Source organism: Xenopus laevis, chromosome 7S (assembly GCF_017654675.1).
Source record: "Xenopus laevis strain J_2021 chromosome 7S, Xenopus_laevis_v10.1, whole genome shotgun sequence".
In the NCBI taxonomy this organism is placed as follows: domain Eukaryota; kingdom Metazoa; phylum Chordata; class Amphibia; order Anura; family Pipidae; genus Xenopus; species Xenopus laevis.
Window position 1 is genome coordinate 4,648,950 of NC_054384.1, and position 22,434 is coordinate 4,671,383.

The 22,434-nt window shown below is 43.6% G+C and overlaps 1 protein-coding gene across 1 annotated transcript in view; it reads right to left on the reverse strand.

Annotated features, from left to right (window-relative positions):
* Nucleotides 1-20,782, reverse strand: part of gpr162.S (G protein-coupled receptor 162 S homeolog) — a 35,050-nt gene extending 14,268 nt beyond the window's left edge. The window contains exons 1-2 of the mRNA XM_018227288.2: nt 19,976-20,782; nt 6,891-8,416 (exon numbers count right to left, since the gene is read on the reverse strand). Coding sequence (XP_018082777.1) covers nt 6,891-7,727 — 837 coding nt within the window. The 5' untranslated portion in view covers nt 7,728-8,416; nt 19,976-20,782. The remainder of the gene's footprint in view (nt 1-6,890; nt 8,417-19,975) is intronic.
* Between the last annotated feature and the right edge of the window lie 1,652 nt (nt 20,783-22,434).

Below are 22,434 nucleotides of genomic sequence, written 5' to 3' on the forward strand. Positions count from 1 at the left end.
GTACCTTGGCTAGTTTATACTTTGTACAGCCTGGGCTTTTAATTGGTAGCCCAATTTGGCTGGAAACCCCCCAACCTGGCAACCCTGACTAAGCGGCACAATAGGGAACCCCTTAGTGCTAATTTTGGGAGCACTTGTTTTCCCCTATGAAAAAAAAGTCTGGCACTTGCAGCATCAGCCTTAGGGACTACACCTCCTGCCACTCCATACCTTGTGCATCTGAATAGTGTGCAAAGTAGGGGCGAGAGGTGGGACATGTACTTACCTCCCCCGTCCTCATTCCTGTCTTGAACAGAGCATTGCCAAATGTAGGCCTGCAGTTATTTGCACAATGTGAAATGCAAACACAAAAAGGCCGATTGCACTTTTTTTTGCACACTGCTTGGGGCATTGTAACCATACCTCCCAACTGTCCCTTTTTCGGAGGGACAGTCCCTCTTTTGACAGCTCAACCCGCAGTCCCTCATTTGTACTGGAAAGTCCCTCTTTTCTCTGCACTGAACAGCCAGAAAAAGAAACAAAGTTTCTCACTTAATTGGCTTTTAGCAGAGAGCTCAGAACAGCTAACAGGTGCAAATAAGATACTTTGTAACAATTTTGAGACACAAAAACACAGTTTAGCTAAGGAGAAATATTTTCAAACTTTCATAACCTGCCAAATTTTGTAAAACAAACATGGTAATTAGGGGGTTTGGCCACAAAAAGGGGTGTGGTCAAAAAAATTGCTGCGCTGCGTGCGGAAAATTTTTTTTTGTCCCTCTTTTTATTTCCAAAATGTTGGGAGGTATGTTGTAATTGAGCCCTTAGGTGGAGGTAACCAGTGTTGTCCTGCTAGTCTATAGATTGGTTTTGTGTACTGGAAAAATGAGTAGCCCAAAAGGGGTGCTGGAAAGAATAAGAGTCAGATTAGAAAGGGGTAGCACTTTGTTGTAGCAGTCTACGCTAGAGGCTAGTGATGAATAGAGTGAAATCAAAATCCAGTATAGTGCAGTCTCCTGGATCTCAAAAATGAAGGTTTCTAATTTTATTCCTAAGCAGAAGAACATCAGAGCAGCCCCTTTCTTTCTCCTGACAACTTCCTTGACTACTTGCTGGTCAGACTGGTGGGAAACTGACCAGCAGGTGGCGCTGTTGTAACAAAATTCATTCCTATTAACAGTACATGTATCCCTTAATATCTTGGGATTATAAATAAATAATGAATGTACATTACAAAAGATCTTAGAATAGCCCCCTCATCAATTTTACATTCACTTATTTTAAAGGTTTACTTATCCTTTAACACTTTGCCCATCTGGTTTACACATACAGGGCCAAAAATGATCAAAGGCCCAGTATTTCCAGCCTCCATTGCTCATGGAACAATATGTCCCATTTCTTCTGGTATATTGTGCTGGAATTCCTTTGGTCTTGACCCTTGTGGACTAGGAGTGCATTTGTCCCAGTAGTTCCAAATAAGGCAACACTGTCCAGGGATGGTATTTGGATTTGAGGGGGGATTATATACATATATATATATATATATGTGTGTGTGAGTGCAGGAATGTGTATATATGTGTGTGTGTTCATGTATGTATGTGTATAAGGGAGTGGGTATGGGTGGAGAAATGTTTCTAAAGGCTGTTTCCATAGCAGCAAATTGTAGCCTAGCTTTTATTTCACTTTAAAGGGACCCCCCACTTCTTTGCCTGTACTGGAATGACAGATATACCATTATCCACATAACAGTAATGGATTTTAATTATTCATTAATGGTTGTGAATGGGCATTATCCATATGTGCAAGGTATATATCTGTAATTACTCACGCGCACACTATAACAATGAATATATTATTTATACGACATAGTTAGGGGTTGAAATACAAGCTGCATAAAACATAAAAGAAATATTTTTTAGGTGCAATATGTGTTGTGCCCAGGGGGAGCCTGCAAGCACCGGCCATTCTCCTAGCGCTTACCTATGATTGAAAACACCATTAGCAATTATTATTAATGAGTTTGTGTTCTCTCAATTTGAATGGTGCCAGTTAAACCAAAAAACTAATGTGGTCACTAATTGGGTAGACATGAGGAGTACATTGTATTCCAGGAATGTGTGCCACATATTGCATTTGTGCTGTACATTTCTTTTTCTCCCACCTCATCGCATTGTGAGGGGCTTAGGAATAGAGATGACCTGGGCCAGGAAGGTTTATTGCAGATCCTCGGCTGATGCGATACTTCTAAACATGGGAAATCCAATCATTACAAGAATTCATGTCTCCTCTGTGAGTCACCACGTCAACATCTCAGTATAGATTTTATGTTCACCTTTCATCCGCACTTACTGGCATCAACCTACTCACTCCTCCTGCTCTGCAAAGGCAGAAATGCTCAGATGCTCATGTGAAAGGGCATGCCATGTTCCAATATATAATGTAATACGTGGCATGAGCAAATGCATGCCTCATAATTATCCCTTTTAAGATGTAACCTCAAAAAGTGGGTGGGCCTTAGGGTAGGGCAAGGGTGTGGCTGAAGTTTATCATTGTTATGGCCGAAATTGTCCTAATTTCAACAGGAATATTTGCTGGATCAAAGCCGGAAAAACAGATACTAGTATTTTAGTGACCCTTCTTTTCCTCTTGCTTCATAGCCACATTTTAAGAACTGTTGGCCTTCAAAGACCTTTATTCCCCCAGAAGTCTCCTGGAGTTACATACCAGCTGAGGTGTGGATGTGGCATTTTGGGGACATGGCCAAAAACCTCCTGGAAATTACTGTACCTCCACGAGGTTGAAATTACAAAGTGTTCTAATCTGTACTACATTTAGAGCATCTCCACTAGTTAGGTCAACAAATTAACAAATTGGGCTTTGACTTCCCCAAATTAAGGACAGGATCACATAGGGGGGTTGTGTAGATCCATTAACAGTGGACCACATCCACAACCCAATGTGGTCCTCAAGTAATGGGATTTTCCAGCTTTCTCAACTGATACCTGATCTAGCCTCCTTCACGTATTAGTTGCAGATCTCAAGAGCACCCAAGTCATCAGCCCTTGTTGTTGCCCATGGACAACTTAATCTGTTCTCGTAATGTTCTAGCCTGGCCAATTTCTTGAGCTAAGGGTTCTATTTCTCTCCCTCCAATGTACCCTGCCACAAGACTGTAGTAGTTTGCTGCTCTAATTACTCCTTGTTCAAAGCTCTTGACCCTTAGCCTGTAAGCTGCCATCAGAAATAGATAATTAGACCTCAGATTTGGTTTGGTATCTCATACTAGCTTCTGAAAAAGTGTAGCGAAGCCACGAAATATGTTAAGCGTATGGTGTAAGATCAAAGTCTCTGTGACAAGAACGTTTTTAAAGATAATAATAAGGGTGACATTTTATTGAAGAAACACTGTTCTCCTGTGCATATTCAAGTGTTGGTTTTGTATTTGGCCGAATCTTTGGAAGAGAATTCAGTATTTGGCCGGATCTAAAATTAATGGATTTTGTGCATCTTTAGTTTTAAGGGCTGCTGCCTGCCCTGGAAGGAAGGGATCAAAAAATGCTTAAAAACGGTGCAAACTATATATTCAGTTGAATGTATATTCATGTATATGTGTACATGCAAAATGTGTAGACATACAGTATCCATTAATGTAAATGCTACATCAGTGATGCATGACTAGGAGCATGCATGCTTGGCCAGGACCACAGGTTCATGCAGTGTTCATGCACTGACTCATCCATGCCAAGGTTTGGAGTGGCAGTGACAAGGTCAACGATGGCAGTTGCCAACACTGCTGCAAGTAGGATGGTGTGGACCTATATATATCATGTTTGGCACAAATCAGGCACAGTATATAGCTAGATATGCAGTTCCACCAGACTCCGAGCAGGCTCTCTATTTACTATGGGCACTGGGGTAATATATATATATATAAACAGTGCTTGGTCGGTGCACCCAGAACACAAAATGGATGCCTAGGTGCTGGACAAAATCAATAGTGATAAAGTAACAAAAATAGTCCGCACACACAGGTCTTATGTGAGAGAAAAAAGTGGTCGTTTATTCAACGTTTCGGCTCAGTTACATGAGCCGTCCTGAGGACGGCTCATGGAGCTGAGCCGAAACGTTGAATAAATGACCACTTTTTTCTCTCACATAAGGACACTTTTTGTTACTATATATATATATATATATATATATATATATATATATATATATATATATATATATATATATATATATAGTGAAAAAGTATTGCGGCACTCACAGGGTTTTAGTGAAAAAACAAAACATTTTTATTATTAAGCCTCAACGTTTCGATCCCCCACAGGGATCTTCGTCAGGAGCAAAAACAAACAAAAACCTTTTGCTCCTGACGAAGATCCCTGTGGGGGATCGAAACGTTGAGGCTTAATAATAAAACATTTTTTGTTTTTTCACTAAAACCCTGTGAGTGCCGCAATCCTTTTTCACTGCTTATTTCCCATGCTGGCACCCAGGTATTAATTTTGTCTACGGAGCGCACCATTCCTTTGGTTATTTATATATATATATATATATATATATATATATATATATATATATATATATATATATATATATATATATATATATATATATATAGAAAGCACTAGACCTGCAGGCCAGTATTTTACTGGCCTGGCCGGTAAAAATGATGGTTGATCCCAATATTATTAATATTTAAAGAAAGAAAAAAAAAAAGAGAAAAAAAAAATAATACGACTAATTTTTTCTCTCACATAAGGACTCATATATATATATAAAGCACTAGAAGAAAGCACTAGACCTGCAGGTCTTGGGTGGGGTTAGTCTCTGCCCATGCAACATGCTAGACCCTATAAAAAGCCTTACACATGCTCAAAAGATCTGTCTGTGCTCATTCTAGACTCTCTGTACCTAGGGTTGCCACCTTTTCTGGAAAAAATATCCGCCTTCCTATATATATATATATATATATATATATATATCTTTTTTCCCCTATTAATAATATTGGGATCAACCATCATTTTTACCGGCCAGGCCAGTAAAATACCGGCCAGGTGGCAACCCTATCTGTACCCCATGTTCTGTAGGTGCTACAAAAAGAGGCAGTGGAGTTTCCATGCGGTGTGTCAGTGCAAAGCTCAGAGAATATTGCTGCATTGCTGTGTAATATTGCATGAACTTGCAGTGCATGCTCTTCTCTGGATATTCCATATTTTTACCCACTTTAGGGCAGTGCAGAGAGGGCAGTTGCCCGGAGCTCTTGGCATTACTGGCTCGCTTTGTAAATATACACATTACATGATGTTGGATATTTTTGGAAATTGGAATGTGTAGCTTGTAGCCCTCCCAGCTCCCATAACAGCTGGGCAGCGGCAAGTTGGACATTCCTGAATGGGTCCTAGCCTTCCTGCACTGCCCAAGGGCCCATCTTTTTTAATTCTGTATATCATGCTCTGGTTTCATGCCAGGCTCTGGTAGTGCAAGATTCTGCACATGCCGGCCTCTATATACCACATATTCCTAGAGAAGGGGACCTCTGGTCATTGGGCTCCATCTCTCCTTTCTCTGTGCTCTGAAACCCAACCGTCCTATTGGTGCAAGCAGCACAGCATGGGTTAATTGGGACACAGCGGCAGCTGCCTCCGAACGGCTAATTAGCTGAAACTGATTATTACGTTAATTGTTAAAACAATTAAAAGTCTCGTAAGCAGTGATGGGAGAGAGATTAAAGAACAGAAGGAAGAGGAAAGAGAAACAGGAAGGGGAGAGAAATCATTATTATCAGAGAACAAGAGGAGAGGACAGGGCAAGAGATGGGATTAAACAAGCAGAAAGCAAAGGACAGATGAGAAGAGACAGATAAAAGAGACGAGTGTTGGAGAAGCTGAAAATAATGCGGAGGAGGAAGGATTCAAGGAGGAAATAATAAGGCACTGTTGCTCCCCCTGGAGCAGGAGAGAGAGAGAGAGGCAAAGGTCTCAGGTCTCAGTAATCACTCAGTTCATAATAAAGGGGAAGTTTGCCTTTATGTTAACGTTTTATGCTTATTCTTTGACAGCTTGCAGTTGGTCTCCGTCATTGTGAATGAATTATATCTGCAGTGCCCCTGCATTACACTAAGGTAAAGCAAAGGGAAAAGTCTGGCTATGTGCTTTTCCTCAAAGTGAAAATACTGCCATTTGTTATATAAAGGGGATGTAAATCCCAAAAAAATTCTAAACAGATTTCCAATTTGCACTGATTGCACAATTACAGTGGTTTTAATGTAGATGTAATTGCTATTGAAAGCAGTATCTGTCTCTCTCTGCAGGTTGTGACACTTGAAGCAATGTAGCAGAAGTCCCCTCGTTTACAGCCAAGACTCTATTCTTCATTCAAATCAATATGGGGAGTTTTGGCCCCTTGGTTACCTACTGACACTGAAAACACTTATTGAAATACAGTTGACCTGGAGATCTCATTATGAATAGCCTGGCTGCCTGACCTGACATGACTCCCAGTGGCCTAATTAGGGACCTAGGGGCACTGATGCAATTTTTTAAGAGGTGCAGCTGCATCCTTTGCACCCACTGTAGTTACCTCCCTGAGGACTTGGTCTGCAACAGATCAATGGCTGAGGCTAGACATTTATGCTCTGGGTGAGGGAAAGACAGAGATGGCCAGACTACATCTCCCAGAATCCTTACATTAGTATATGTTGGCCTCTTCCATTCTTTGATCAATTCCTCCAGGTTTGTACTATTTTCCTTATTCTTCTGCCCTTACAATCATTTTGTTATTAGTTATTCTCTGTGCTAGTGAGAGGCAGAGGCAAGGATGGGAAGGAAAGGAAAGTGGAAGAAAAAATGAAAGAGAATGGAAGAGAAGCCCATAGCAAGCACATACACAGTTGCCACAAGGCTCACCAGTATAGGTAGTCCAGTCAGGGCATCATACAGCAGCACAATGCCTCCAATCAGTCCAGTGACCTGCGCCGCTGTCCTTGGGGATTCGGATCCATCCAATGATGAACGTCTTTTTCCCTGTGCATCCTGCACCACAATGGCCGGAACTTCTATCTTACCCTCCACCCCCCCTTCCCCTGTTCCTCCTCTTTGCCCTGACGCAGGGCAACAGCAGGCATGGTATATAGTCACTCCCAAACATCCTAGGCCAGTCCCCACTCCTCCTAGAAGCATAAGTTGGAAACAAAGACCAAAGCCCAAGCCAATGCGGCTAGCCAGGAAGTGGCAACCACGGGTGTAGAAACGGCGGGCATTGTCATGCCATCCAATGGAGGGAAGTGTGGAAAGCACAAATGAAGCTGCCCATATTCCCAATGCCCCCTGAAGTGCCTGCCTCCTGGCACCACCAAGCCTGTAACTGACAGGCCAACGGACCATCCACATCCTGTGATAGGAAAGACAGGCCACCGTGAGGCAAGTAGATAGTTCCAGGGTGTAGTATGTGGAAACAAACACTTTGCACAGTCCCTCATTCCATTCATACCCAGAATGTTTATGTCTCAGCTGAACAACAGAAAAAAGGGACAGAGGTATGGCCGCCATGAGAAGGTGTGTTCCAGCCAACAGGCAAAGGAGCAGCTCCAAGGGACGAGGACGTTGCCCGCTTCCCCCACGACTGGCTAAGCTTAAGATGCTCCATCCATTGGCGAGGAGTGCGACAGCACCACATGCCAGCCAAGATAAGGAGTTATTCTGATAAAGCTCATCTGCCTCATCCTGATCAGAGACCCGGGGCATCTTCTGGGCCCAAAGGGCAACAGTCCTACTTTTGTCTTTCCTAGCTGAAACCTCTTTCAGTTAAGTTCTTCCCTTGGCCTATCTCTACTATTTTAGCCTTTATGCTCAAACTTCTATCAGTTTGACTCTTATAACTCCCTTTAGCCTATTGCTTACTTCTTTCTGTCCCCAATAATTTTCTTTTCCCTTGAAATCCCTTCCTTTCTATGCCTTTCTACTCTAGACTCTTCACTTCTTCCTGAAACCTCAGATTCTAACTGGTCTTCTAGAATCCATTGTTGGTCAGGGACTGGATGTAGTGTTTGGTACGGTACTCGATATGCCACCCTTTGTCAATTTTCTGGGTTTCCGTTTCGTCTAGCCAACACTCTCCATGATTTACTCAACTATTGTTCAATGCCTATTGGATTCTCACTAAAGATCCAGAGTCTGTGCACAATGTCTCCCAGTACAGTCTATTTTCTTCCTCAGTCTTCTTTGTTTTGGAGTGACCTTTCCTGTTCTAGGTTCTTCTGGTCTTTCTTTCCCACGTCACTATGAAGTGCTACCTGCAGTTACTTGGAATGCCTTCTCGCTCGAGCTTTGGGCACAGTCTCCAGATATTTCCCAGTGGATTAAATTGTAAGGAAAGTCTGGTGATAATTGTAGGGTGCTCTTACCACTCCTGCTGTTCCCAGATCGGATCTTTCCTGTAAAAAAGAAATATATATCAGTATGACTGCAGATTGTGTACATAGAGCGAATATATGTGTTTTATTATGTCTCTGGAACCGCCAATCTTCCTGCATGATAAATGCACAAGGCAATGAGACCAGCTGGCTATAAAGTCACTGGAGATTTATTAGTCGGCTCTGCGACAGTGATATGACCTTCCTCGGGTTCTCAAGCAGACCCCCAATAAATCTCCCGTTATGACGCACAGCAATGCCATGCAACTGGCTTTTCAATTAGTAAAGTGCAGCTTTTATACAGGGAGATTGGGAAGGAATGCAATCCCAAACCAAGCAGCGAAGTCATTGTACTGACAATATAACCATGTTTTCTTATAATCCCAATATTACATTTCAGTAGTAGAACTACACAACATGAACAGAGTGTGACAATCCTTGAACCTCTACTCATTCTGATCGGCATTTCCCCCTTTTGTTTTGCTGCCTTTCTGGAATCTCTGGAATCATTTACAGTAGGGGGTACATTATCCCTTATAATACATGAGTGATACTCAGAGTTCCCTGTATAACTCAGCCTGCAGCCTTGTGCCTTTATATGATCACAGAACAACCCCTCAGTGACTTCTAATATCCTTATCATTTACAGTAGGGGGTACATTATCCCTTATAATACATGAGTGATACTCAGAGTTCCCTGTATAACTCAGCCTGCAGCCTTGTGTCTTTATATGGTCACAGAACAACCCCTCAGTGACTTCTAATATCCTTATCATTTACAGTAGGGGGTACATTATCCCTTATAATACATGAGTGATGCTCAGAGTTCTCTGTATAACTCAGCCTGCTGCTGTGAGCCTGTATATATCTAATATCCTTATAATATACAGTAGGGGATACATTATCCATTGTATATTTCCCTGTGCATTTTAGAATGTTATTCCACTATGTAGGACATAATACAGATGTGCTTCATGTCGCATGCTATACGCAGCTGTTCCTAAATTTGTCCTTAATGGAACATGCTTGAGTAGGTAACAAGCTGTAAGTGGAGTGCACCCCTGGGTTCCGTTCTGCTCTTTCTCCTTTTCATTTAGTTAGTAATGACCTTGAAGTGACGGCTGAGGGAAATGATTGTCAGCGAGTGTGAGATCAGGACAGAATGGAGGGGAAAGCTCAGCACCGGCAGATGGAGTGGAGCTGAGATAATTGCGCAGCTAGGAATTTGGGGAGCAAACAAAAGCATTTATTCCACACGATACATGGAGCTGTGTCGCATGAATGTTTGATGAAGGATGAACTTGGAACACACAAAAGAGTGGAAATATGTTAAATGTCAGGCAGTAAATAGCAAAGCCAATGGAGAGATATATATTAACCTCTGTATAAGTGATTGGTAAAACCATATAATGCCCAAGTTGGTTATGGATAATGGCTCACTATTATGCCAATGTTATTACCTATTAAAGTTTAGTGTGAAGAAACCAAGGCCATTTGCAGGAGTCCAATTCCCCTCCCACCAGAGTTTGATTTTTGTGCTTCTGGTTCCCGGGCTGCTCTCTTCCCCTTGGCCAGACAAAAGGTAAAGGTGGGTGATTCTCTTCAGCATGTAGGCCAAATGGTCAGATACTCGTACCCTATGAATGGACTTATACTGGATGAGCACCTTTCTACTGTTCTGTCCACTTCAGCCAATAAGCTACAGCACCTCTGCTCTCCCCTCTCTCCATATGAGCAGGTTAAATTTTACCTGAATGAGAATTTTCCTCCATTGCCTTTATCTTCAATGTCATCTGTACAATCCTTTAGCCTGAATCAATGCATTTACTCAGGTTCTAGCCCCTGACCATAGGAAAGAGAGCAGCGTAGATGCAGGAAGTAAAGAGAAACTCTGAACTTATATGTATATAGGGGAGGGTAGATTCAGCTGCCTAAGTATATGTTGATATTAAAGACAAAGTCAAATGTACCCAGGCTTCTTCCCTGGGAAAAAAACCCTAAAGAAGAGGGTGGGACCCCTAAGGGGCTTGGAATAACGGCAGAGGACTCCAATTAGGGAACAATGTGCTGTCCAAGATACACTTGAAAACCCAGCTTGAATGTCAGTTAGGGTCAGATTTTGGGTGAAAACCTAGTTACTCTCCTGATACTTTCCTGATATCCTAATGTATATATATCAGGGTGACTGTTACCTCAATGTTTCTATATATCTGTAATCTTGTTATGAGCTAAGGGGGCCCAGCCTGAAGGTCAGTTAGGGGGAGATTTGGGGTGAGTGTTTATTTGTACCCTGGGTACCCCTGGAACTATAGCAGGGTGACACCCCAATGTTTCTATATATCTGTAACCTTGTTATAAGCTAAGGGGGCCCAGTCTGAAGGTCAGTTAGGGGGGATATTTGGGGTGAGTGTTTATTTGTACCCTGGGTACCCCTGGAACTATAGCAGGGTGACACCCCAATGTTCCTATATATCTGTAACCTTGTTATGAGCTAAGGGGGCCCCGTCTGAAGGTCAGTTAGGGGGGATATTTGGGGTGAGTGTTTATTTGTACCCTGGGTACCCCTGGAACTATAGCAGGGTGACACCCCAATGTTCCTATATATCTGTAACCTTGTTATGAGCTAAGGGGGCCCAGTCTGAAGGTCAGTTAGGGGGAGATTTGGGGTGAGTGTTTATTTGTACCCTGGGTACCCCTGGAACTATAGCAGGGTGACTGTTACCCCAATGTTTCTATATATCTGTAGTCTTGTTATGAGCTAAGGGGCCCCAGCCTGAAGGTCAGTTAGGGAGAGATTTGGGGTGAGTGGTTATTTATGCCCTGGGTACCCCTGGAACTATAGCAGGGTGACACCCCAAAGTTTCTATATATCTGTATCCTTGTTATGAGTTAAGGGGCCCTGTCTGAAGGCCAGTTAGGAGGAGATTTGGGGTGAGTGTTTATTTGTGCCCTGGGTACCCCTGGAACTATAGCAGGGTGACTGTTACCCCAATGTTTCTATATATCTGTAACCTTGTTATAACAAGCGGAACTGAAAAAGTCTGAAAAGTCGTGTCCTAAGGCACATTCCAACAGTTTAAATACAAGAAAAAGCTGTATATGGCATATCAGCACTGGAATAGGAATGTACATTTAGTACGTGCAATAACTGTGTATACAGTAACTGTAAGGTCAATACATAGAAGCCTCTGGGGTCATGTTAATCAAGAGGCCTATGCAGAGGACACAAGGTCACCCAGTTGGATTACAGGAAAGGAATTTTCCCTTTCAGCTACAGAAAAAGGTTTTTTTTCCTTCCAATAAAAGCAGCGAATAAAGCAGCCTCATTACTCAGAGGTTGCGCCGGCAGACACTGCGAGTGCCATGAAAATGAGGATAGATAACAAAGCCAGGCGCGAAGTTACAAGCGTTTATTTAAAGAGGTTCCTAAATATGACTGATGGTCGGGGAGAGACAATTTTAGAGGAACAAAACAGCTTTATAAGTTGGCGCCCGCTTTACTAAAAACCGCCTTGGTAAGCCATCCGTTATGCCACAGACTATGCGCCGGCTCTTTGTTTTAAGGTGATGGGTGTAAAATTGCTTTTGAGACAAAAAGGGGTTTTGTGGAAGGTGCATTTGTCCTCGCTTTGTTATAGACAATGGAATGACTTCTTGGAAGGGATATTTATTTTATTTTCATCTTTTTTCAATAGAGCCGGCGTTACAGAGACTGATCATCATTCACATCAGTCCCTGCCCCAGTAGAACTTATATGCCTTATATGCCGTGCTGTATGTGGGGTCCCGAGTTCAATTCCCCAGGCACTGTAAGGAGGTTCTATGTTCTCCCCGTGTCTGCGTGGGTTTCCTTCTGATACTCTGATTTCTTCCCACACTCTGAAACCACACGGGCAGGTTAATTGGCTCATGATGGAACTGACAAATTGCGTGTGAGACTGAGACAGGGAAATTAGATTGTAAAGCTCTACTAGGGCAGGGATAGAAATAATGGGAAATCTCTCAGCATAGATTAAACATGTCAGCGCCTAAATATAGTAGAACCATTATTTACCACCATTGCATCGGAGACAACTTCTCCAAGTTTGGGATAAAAACCTGCAGAGACACAGGGAGGCCATATAGACTCATTTCAGATGATTTTCTGGCTCATGTAGGTTAATCAGCCCATGACAATGGCGGAATTGCCAGTGGTGCAGGGGGTGCGATAGCACCAGGGTCTGCACCCTCTCAGGGCCTTCCAGATGCTTGTGCTGGAATCCGGCACCAAAATTTTATTCAGAGGGGGGCTAAGCTGTTAGGCTTCCACCTGAGCCCCAGGTGCTCAGGTGTCAGTTGTGTATTAAGTGCACCTGTGAGTTCAAGCTCAGGAAACAGTCTCATTGCATGGGTATCATGTTGGAGAATGTGTGTTTGAAAAAGAAAGAAGGATTTAGGGGGGACAAAACGGAGAGGATGATCGTGGGCCATATGTTGGAGATTGTTGGTTATATGTTGTTGAGAGTTTGGAGAGGTTAAAGGGATTCTGTCATGATTTTTATGATATAGTTTTTATATCTAAATGACACTGTTTACACTGCAAATAATTCACTCTACTATATAAAATGTCATTCCTGAACCAGCAAGTGTATTTAGTTGTAATATTGGTGTGTAGGTGCATCTCAGGTCATTTTGCCTGGTCATGTGATTTCAGAAAGAGCCAGCACTTTAGGATGGAACTACTTTCTGGCAGCCTGTTGTTTCTCCTACTCAATGTAATTGAATGTGTCTCAGTGGGACCTGGATTTTACTATTGAGTTCTGTTCTTAGATCTACCAGGAGTGACTGAAGTCTCAGAGCACAAGTCACATGACTGGTGGCAGCTGGGAAACTGTCAATATGTCTAGCCCCATGTCAGATTTCAAAATGAAATGTAAAAAAATCTGTTTGCTCTTTTAAGAAATTGATTTCAATGCAGAATTCTGCTGGAGCAGCACTATTAACTGATGTGTTTTGAAAGAAAAACATTTTTTCCTATGACAGTATCCCTTTAAGAATAGAGGCTTTGGAAGTGGTGGTTGCATGGGGGAAAGGACTGAGCAGGAAAGTACTTGGTAGATCAGAAACAGGAGATAATAACTTGTTTTTCTTGTATTGGACTGTTTAGTGGTAACGATATTAAGTAAATGGTGAGTTGCTGTTGTTGGGCATCTGCTATTGAAAAGTTCCCCTAATTGCGCACAAATGATCTTGTTCATGGAAGACCCCCATGGGAGGCAACCCATAACAAATAATGCGAGGGTCATTTATAAACAGTAGGCAAATTTGCTCCTGGCCAGTAACCCATGGCAACCAATCAGACGATTGCAGGGTTGGACTGGGCCGATGGGACACCGGGAAAAAAACAGGTGGGTCCCCGGTTTTTGTGGGCCCGCTGGCCCAGATCTGCACCCAGATTCGCAGGATTCTTCCTGCCACGACTTCCCTTCTTAACCTTCCTCATGCGCAGCACACAGGCAGCAGCAAAGCAGGGGGAAGCCAAGGGGGGCCCTGGACAGCAGCCCTGGTGGGCCCTGGGCCCCCCGGTTGAACCCTGGACGATTGCTTTCGGTGCTCAACCTACAGCTGGCTGGAAAAAGCTAATCATTGATGGGTTTGTAAGGGTTACTGCCCAGGTGCGACTTTGCCTGTGTTTATAAATGAGCCCCCATTATGTTTTTCACTTGCTGGATATCCCTCTTAGTCCTTTGTGGGCTGAAGTCCTGTGCCAAAGTAGGGATGGGCAGTTGGAGACCCTCTTAATGTTGTTGACCGTCAACTGCCAGCTTTAGTTACCACTCACTGAAGGCTGTTTCTGACTGGATATGTTCTTATTGGTATGTGTTTATGGATTTGTGTATTAACAGGCTACTCACTGAATATGAACAAGATCAAGGGGAAAAAGAAGCACCAGGTCCCACCCAATCAAGTGAAAAAAGTGCATGCCAGTTTAATCTTTAGAAACACTGGAACCAATTCCCTTATGCAAAGCTACACGTCTTTCTGAGATATTCCTCGCAGTCCTATTAAAGGATACAATGACTCATGTATAAAACGAAACAGCGAGGAAATGTTATTGTAACAACCCTTGGTACCAAGAACAAGACACGACAAGAGATGTCTAACTCCATTCTCTTCAGGCTCCTTACAGGCAGGGTTGTGTATGTTTTGGGTAATTGGCCACATGTTGGTCACCCTAATGAGCACCTCTGTTTTGCTTAATCAGGGATATCCTTCAGTTGTGCTCTGCTAGTCACAGGAATGGAGACACAGTTGGGTAGGAAATCCCAGCTTAAGCACATATGTACCCTCAAGCTTAAAGCTGGCCATAGACGCAAAGATCCGATCGTACGAATCAACGTACGATCGGACTTTCCCATCTCCCGACCCTCCACTAACCATTCAGATCAAAGTCTTTACCATTCCGATCAAATAAGAACAGATCAGCCAATGTTCTGCCCCTGACAGCAATCATACGATATCTATGTCCGACAAAGCTGGTCACAGTCTCCCTCTGAAAATCGTACGATCGGCAATACACGCAGAGATATTATCGGCAGCCGACAGAAATTTTCTAACCTGTCCGATCGACCAAACGACCGATCTCCGACGGACGAAAAATGTCGGGACTCTCCACACATGGTCCGAAAATCGTACGAATCCACGATTCGTACGATCGGATCTTTGCGTCTATGGCCAGCTTTAGAGATGAGGAGGCCACATGAGGACACGTCCTGGATATAGATGCTTATCAGAAATTAATAATGGAAAGTGCAGGACGTACATGTACCATCCTTAAAATAAATAAAGTGGGAAAGAATGTGGTTCTTACTGTAGGATAGTTTGGGATGGGTAAAGAAATGACATGGAAGGTTGATAAAAAAAGGCTGAAGGTCCCTGTGGATGGTAGGTTGATGTAGCCCTGTGATTGGCACCATCAGCTGATGTTGCTGACATGACAGAGGTGCATTTTGGGATCTCATTTTGTAGCCACAACTGACTAACAGAGGATCTATGGTGGCCTTTAGAGACCAACAGCCAAATGGTTTCTAGGTTTAGGAAGCAATAACTTTTTAAAGCAAAAATTTCTAACATGGCAGTACTCTTCTTTAACGGAAAAGTAGATGCTAAACGTGGGCATTTACAATAGACAAAGGTATCAGTGAGGTGGGTGAAAAGGATCTGGGTTGCGGTTTAGCCACAGAGTAGCAGATGTTGCATTGACATTGATAGATGATAAAGGACAGGGGAGATTAAGTGGTATCTAAGTTGGGTAGACATGAGCCTTACACACTAATTGTAGGATGGAAATCATTGAGAGGCGATGAGATGAAAAAGTCGGAATTAGGGTAACAAAGAGTTAGAGCCAGATGGCTGGGTTGGCTAGGAAATAACAGCATGGCAGTTTGATGAATGGAATTGGGGTGCAGAGTTAGGCAGAAAGGGGGGTCAGTTAGTGCTAGTCAGTAATAGCAGGGGTCCATTAGGGTTACATAGAATGGGGGTGGCTGAGTTAGACAGTTTTGGTGATGGTTACAGTTAGGTAGACACTGTAGTATGGTAGTTATCAAGATGACTTAGCGTTAAATATAACAAGGAAGGCAATTTAGAAACAGCTGGCAGTTAGTAAGAAACTGCGTAATGGCTTTTGGTGTTAGATAGAAAAGTACTGTGGCAGTGAGAAATATTTGGGTAGTGCAGATAAATAGAAATGAGAGAGTCAGTTATCCACAAATGGGCAGCTCCACCCAGCCACCTATACACCGGGCCAGACTGATCTGATCCAATCATTGGTCCTAACATGGGCCTTTCAGGGACTATTCCGACCCAGCGGGAGAACAGCATCTTTGTGCTGATGCAACTGTCACCTAATGGAATTTTAGACAGATATATGGCTAATATTGGACATGTCCCTTAATGGTAGGGGGAATTCAAAGGAACAGAAACAGGTCTGGGCAAGGGGGGGGGGGTAAAATTAGAGGTAGTAAAATTCAGAGGTAAGTGGAAATTGAAGAGCTAGATATAAATGGCAGGGGAGGGGGATCATTTGTATTAAAAATAAATTGTAAACTGTGGGGAGGATTGAGTTAGAAATGATCAGGTGCAGTTCAGGTAATAATAATAATAGACAGGGTTGTATTTAGGCCTGACAATTCCTTGGGCAATAATCATGGTGACCATTAGCTTATAAGCAGCTTAGGGATATACAGTATGAGCATATAGGCAGCTCCCCAAATCTTTCCTAACTAGCCTCCTGCTTGCCCCCCCACCCAAGCCCAATGTATGGGAACCACTGCATTATCTGATCCCCTCTGCTAGCGACTGTACCAATAATATTCTGCTGAAGGGACAGAGCACATTTGCTATTAATGGGGTTAATTTGGGATAATTGGAAGTGCAGCAGTGAATGAGGGGAAGGTAGGCTGTATGAGCAGGTGAGGAGAGGGAAAGAAGAAAAGAAGGAGAGAGAACAGGTGCACAGGGGCAGGCTAATGAGAGAGAAGGTGTGTGGGTGAGACAGAGCGGGAATAGGGTGTGAATGAAACACTGTTTTTTCATAAACAAGAGAGATTGCATAATAACAGGGAGAGATGCAGGGAGTGACATGGAAACAGTGATGGAGAGATTCTGGGAGTGACATGGAGACAGTGATGGTGAGATGCAGGGAGTGACATGGAGAGAGAGTGATGGAGAGATTCTGGGAGTGACATGGAGAGAGAGTGATGGAGAGTTTCTAGGAGTGACATGGAGACCAGATCCGGACTGAGAATTAAAATGGGCCCTGGCATTTCAGGTACACAGAGGCCCAATCAGCCCACACAGAGGCCCAAATAGCCCAACCAGCCCACTAAATACTGACTTTCTATGGCACCTTATAGCAGCCCCTCTGGCATTTGCCAGAACCCACAGATTGCCAGTCCGGGCCTGATGGAGACAGTGATGGTGAGATGCAGGGAGTGACAGGGAAACAGTGATGGTGAGATGCAGGGAGTGACATAGAGACAGTGATGGAGAGATGCAGGGAGTGACATAGAGACAGTGATGGTGAGATGCAGGGAGTGATATAGAGACAGTGATGGAGAGATGCAGGGAGTGACATAGAGACACAACCTAATAAATTTCAGAGAGAGCCTAGCAAGTCAGAAAAAGATACATTTAGTATGAAAGAGAGTCCAGAGACATCTCTACAGAGAATGTAGAGAGTAAGTAACAAAGAAGTGACCAGGAGAGACCCAGAGATTGTGATGGGGCAGAGGCAGATTGATGGACTATTTAGCTGAGCCCATGCACACGTGTGACTCTCTCAACAGCAACATTGGTCCTGAATATCAAATGAGAGTAACAACATAGATAGGAAAAGAGAGTGCAAAGTGTCACACACTGACAGGGCAGAAGTAAAAGTGTGAGAAGCAACAAGTAACAGAATGAGAGAGGCTAAAACAAATGTGACATACGCAGGGACAATGTTCCCTCTACAACAAATTGGGGTTCACACCAAGAGTTTTCAGTGAAAACACAAAATTTAACATTTATTCTAACCTGAGCACTCAGTTTTTAAAAATCCATACACAGGTTTAAAATGTGCACACAAAATAATTTGGAGTGAGAGAGACAGAGCGTGTGAGTGAGGCAGAGAGTAAGAGTGTGAGAGAGAGAGAGACAGAGAGTAAGTGATGTACAGTGATTTAGATAATAGAATACTGGTGATGAAGTTTCACAAAGTAACAGTTTAGAAACCAAAATGGTGGGGCTGGAGTTGAGCGAGATTTTGAGGAAGGTTCACTGTCACAGAATTGAAGTTACTGATAATCAATGGTGTGGGGGTTGCTGGTGCCCCAGTATGAGGAATGCCGTAATGGAGGTGCAAGTGTCAATAAGGAAAGTTTAAGAGGTCAAGTGAGGGAGGCGCTTGGTGGAGCAGTGTAGTGGTGACTGGAGGTGGCAGGAGTATTGGTGTTGGGTACAAGAGTACAGCTTAGAGGGTGCATGGAGGGGTACATGAGGGGTGTATGGAGGGTGCATGGAGGGGTACATGAGGGGTGTATGGAGATGGAGGGGTGCAGGTATCACAGCATCAGGCTGTAATGGTGAGAGAGATGCACAGGGATCACAAATACCAAGAGAATGTGCTGAGCAAAGTGCAATAATAACAAGAAAGGTGCTTTATATCCATTCATAGTGGAAGTACCAGCACCAGGCTCAGCTGTAGCAGAGATGGAGGCAGAGGTGCAATTACTCTGGAGCAGTGAGAGGGGTGCAAGAGCCACAGTAATGGAGGTGCTGAAGTGCATCAATAACAAATACAAGAGTATTGGAGAGCAGTTGTTGGTGCCAGAGAAAGAGTCGCAGTAGACCCAGTGGTGGAAAGTCATGGGGAGATATGTTCATTGACAAAAGCACCCATTAAGGGGTTTCAAGATACCAGTGAGGCCATTAGGGATACTGATGTGAGTCAAACGGATGGCATGTATGAGGAGGGTAATGGAACCAAAGAACTAGAGAAATAGCAGGTACATTGGTCACAAGATGAGACTGCAATGTGCACTGGTGGGGTGTGTGGTGCTGGGGTACAGGAATACTGGTGATGTGCTGTGTGGTACTGGGTAGCAAGGCACAGGGGGTACAGGGGTACCTGAGGTTGTGCTGGTGCCGAGGTGTTGGCACATAAGCATAGAGCAGTGTACATAAGTAAGGCACATAAGCATAGAGCAGTGTCAGTGGGGTTCATGTAGGGGAGGTGATAACAGTACCGAGGTGCTGGGGTATACTGGTAAGATCATGTTGGAGTATAGGTGAGTGAGATGATATGTGTAGAGGGGCAGTGAGGTTGTGCTGGGGTACCAGAGAGGTGGGTACCAGAGAGGTAGGTAGCAGAGTGGTAGGTAGCAGAGTTGTAGGTAGCAGAGAGGTAGATAGCAGAGAGGTAGGTAGTAGAGAGGTAGGTAGCAGAGAGGTAGGTAGTAGAGAGGTAGGTAGTAGAGAGGTAGGTAGTAGAGAGGTAAGTAGTAGAGAGGTAAGTAGCAGAGAGGTAGGTAGCAGAGAGGTAGGTAGTAGAGAGGTAGGTAGCAGAGAGGTAGGTAGTAGAGAGGTAGGTAGTAGAGAGGTAAGTAGCAGAGAGGTAGGTAGCAGAGAGGTAGGTGCAGGAGTACCAATGGGTAGTTACTAAAATAGCGCTGAGGTGGTGTCAGGACGCCAGTGACAGAGGTGCAGGAGTGAATGGAAGAGGAATACAAATGAGAGTAGTAGAGACGGGATCAGAAGGAGAAACCCAGAACTGGGTGCAGCAGAGATGCTCAATGGAGGCAACGAGGGGCAGAATGTGGCACAGGCGGCTCTCGTGAGACGGGAAAAGCACAGGGAAGCCGGGGAGCGAATATTGGGAGGAGGGGAATGGAACAGGGATAAAGGCTTTAGTGAATTGAAAAACAAACAGGTTGTAGCTTTTGCATTAGATGAGTTTGTATTTGGGGAACACTGAGAATGTCGAGGGATATACAAGGGTAATGGACAGATGATGGAAGGGAACCAAGGGCTGCAGCAAGGGAGACAGCAAAAGACTTACCTTCTAGTTACTGCTGCCATGGAGACAAGAGCATCTCTGTGTGTAGCACTGAGTGTGTCATTACCTAGCACACATACACACGCTCCTCGCACACTCACACACACACACACACCCAGAGGGAAGCGCACACATCCAGCTGGACGTGAAACACACAAGATACAGAGAAGAGGAGAGGGAGGAGGGACAGCAACAGGGAGGGGGACAGAGAGAAAAAGAGACAGATGGAGAGGGCTTCAGAGAGAGAGAGAGAGACAGCTACGGAAAAATCAAGAGAAACAGAAGAGAAGAAAGGGATAGTTAGGTAAGAGGGGATTTAGAGAGAGGGGTCAGGCAAAGCAGGGCTGGATTGTACAGGGGAAAAAAGAAATGATAAACCTTGGCAATTAGAAGAGAAGTAAAGAGGAAGATGGAGAGACAGCGAGAAAAGAGACATACACAGAGGAGACCTATGGAGACACACACAGAGGGAGACTAGAGATCAGAAGGGGAAATACAGAGTGGCAGAAAAGAGGGAATACATAGGTGGAGATTAGGCAAAACAGGTGAAATATGGAGGGAAAGACTAAAAGGAGAGAATTACACTTGGGGAGACTACTGGACAAGGTAGATGTACCAATGGGGAATCTAAATGAGAAAGGACATTCTCTAAGTCTGCTTAATATATGCTGTCATATTGATTTTTCTTGTTTTTGTAAAATCAAATAAAATATATTTAAAACTAAATTTAAAACTAAATAAGAAAGGGCAGCTGCAGAGAAGGTAACCTGGGAAGAGAAGGGGATACAGGGTGGAAGGAACTTGGGAAAAGTAGGAGGCACAGAGGTGGAGATTGAAGGAGACAGAGCAGAGTAGATACAAATCTGGGGGAGAGATAGATGGGAAGATTTGGGGAAGAGAGTACAGTTACAGAGGGGATGACTTTGGGGAAAGGGGGAGATAAAGATGGAGGGATAAAGAAAATATACAGAAGGGGGAAAGAGAGAGATGGAGTATATAAAGAGTGGGACGGGCAAGAGAGTGGAAAAACCACAAGGTAAATGGTAGAAAAGAACAGAAAAATGGCAAAGGAAAGAACTTGAGAGGTGAAGAGATACAGAGAGGAATAGACAGTACAGGAGAGGAGTCAGAACAGAGATAAACAGGTGGACAGAGGCAGAATAAATGGCTAACAGGTTATAACATCACACCAACCAATCAGCAAGAAGCATTTGCTAGCTGTTTGAAATATCTGATTGGATGTGGTGGGTTACTAGACCTGGTGTAAAGCGTTGGCCTATCACATAAACCCGTGATATGGAGGAAGAGAAATTCAGCCAGACAGGGAGACACAGAGAGGAAACAATGATGGGCAAAGGGACAGAAACATGGCGGGTGCAACAGGTTGAGAGGGGAAGGGCCACAGGGCCAAAAGCTGAACCAAAGGGAGAACATGTGGGATCTACAAGATGGAAGCGGGAGAAAGCCACAGAGTCCATAGAATCCTGGTTCATCAATAGCCCCAGTACCCTGTCCAGCCATTCTCATTCACCCCAGGTGACTTTTCTTTACATGAACTGAATGGGGGTGACATGATATGTTGCTACAAACACTGCAGCACTCTCACTCTCTCACTTGCTATTGGGCTCCAGAAATATCAGAGGAATGACTAACTTCAATATATATTTGCAAAACAGCATCCTTCCCAAAGTCTGAGGGGGCTCTTAAAGAATTTTGTTCTTAGGTTCAGTAATGTGAAAAAATTAGAGGTGAGAAGGTGATCAGAGACCTTGATTCTGGGATGGCAGTGGATGTGATCTACTTAGACTTTGCTAAAGCATTTGATACAGTGCCACACAGAAGGTTACTGGTTACATTAAGGAATGTTGGCCTGGAACATAGTATTTGTACCTGGATAGAGAACTGGCTAAAAGATAGACTACAAAGAGTGGTGGTAACTATGTAACTACTAATTATCAGTGAGAGAAATGATATAGAGTGAGATTACAGAGAGTGCTGGGGGAGAGTCATTGTGACATCATGTAGAGAGTTCTGGGGAAAGAGAGTAAGTGAGACATCATGTAGAGAGTGCTTGGAAAGAAAGTTCAGAGAGACATATCATGCAGAGAATTCTGGGGAGAGAGAGTCAGCGAGACATCATGTAGAGAGTTCTTGGGAGAGAGATCAGATAGATATATCATGCAGAAGTTTATTAAAGAGAGTGAGAAGGCAATTTGTGCTAGAGATTAGCCAGAGACATACGATCTAGAACGAGACTGATTCAGAGAGAGGTAGAGAGATAAAATGTAGTGGGAAGAGAGAGATGGAATGAGAGATTTATATGAAGAGAGTGAGAGACATTAACCAGAAAAAAATAATTCAGAGAGATTACAGGGTAAGAGACATATGACGTAAAGCGAGATTATGAAGTAAATTGGGTTAGAAATCAGTAGAATGTGATGCAGATGGAGATTACTGAGACT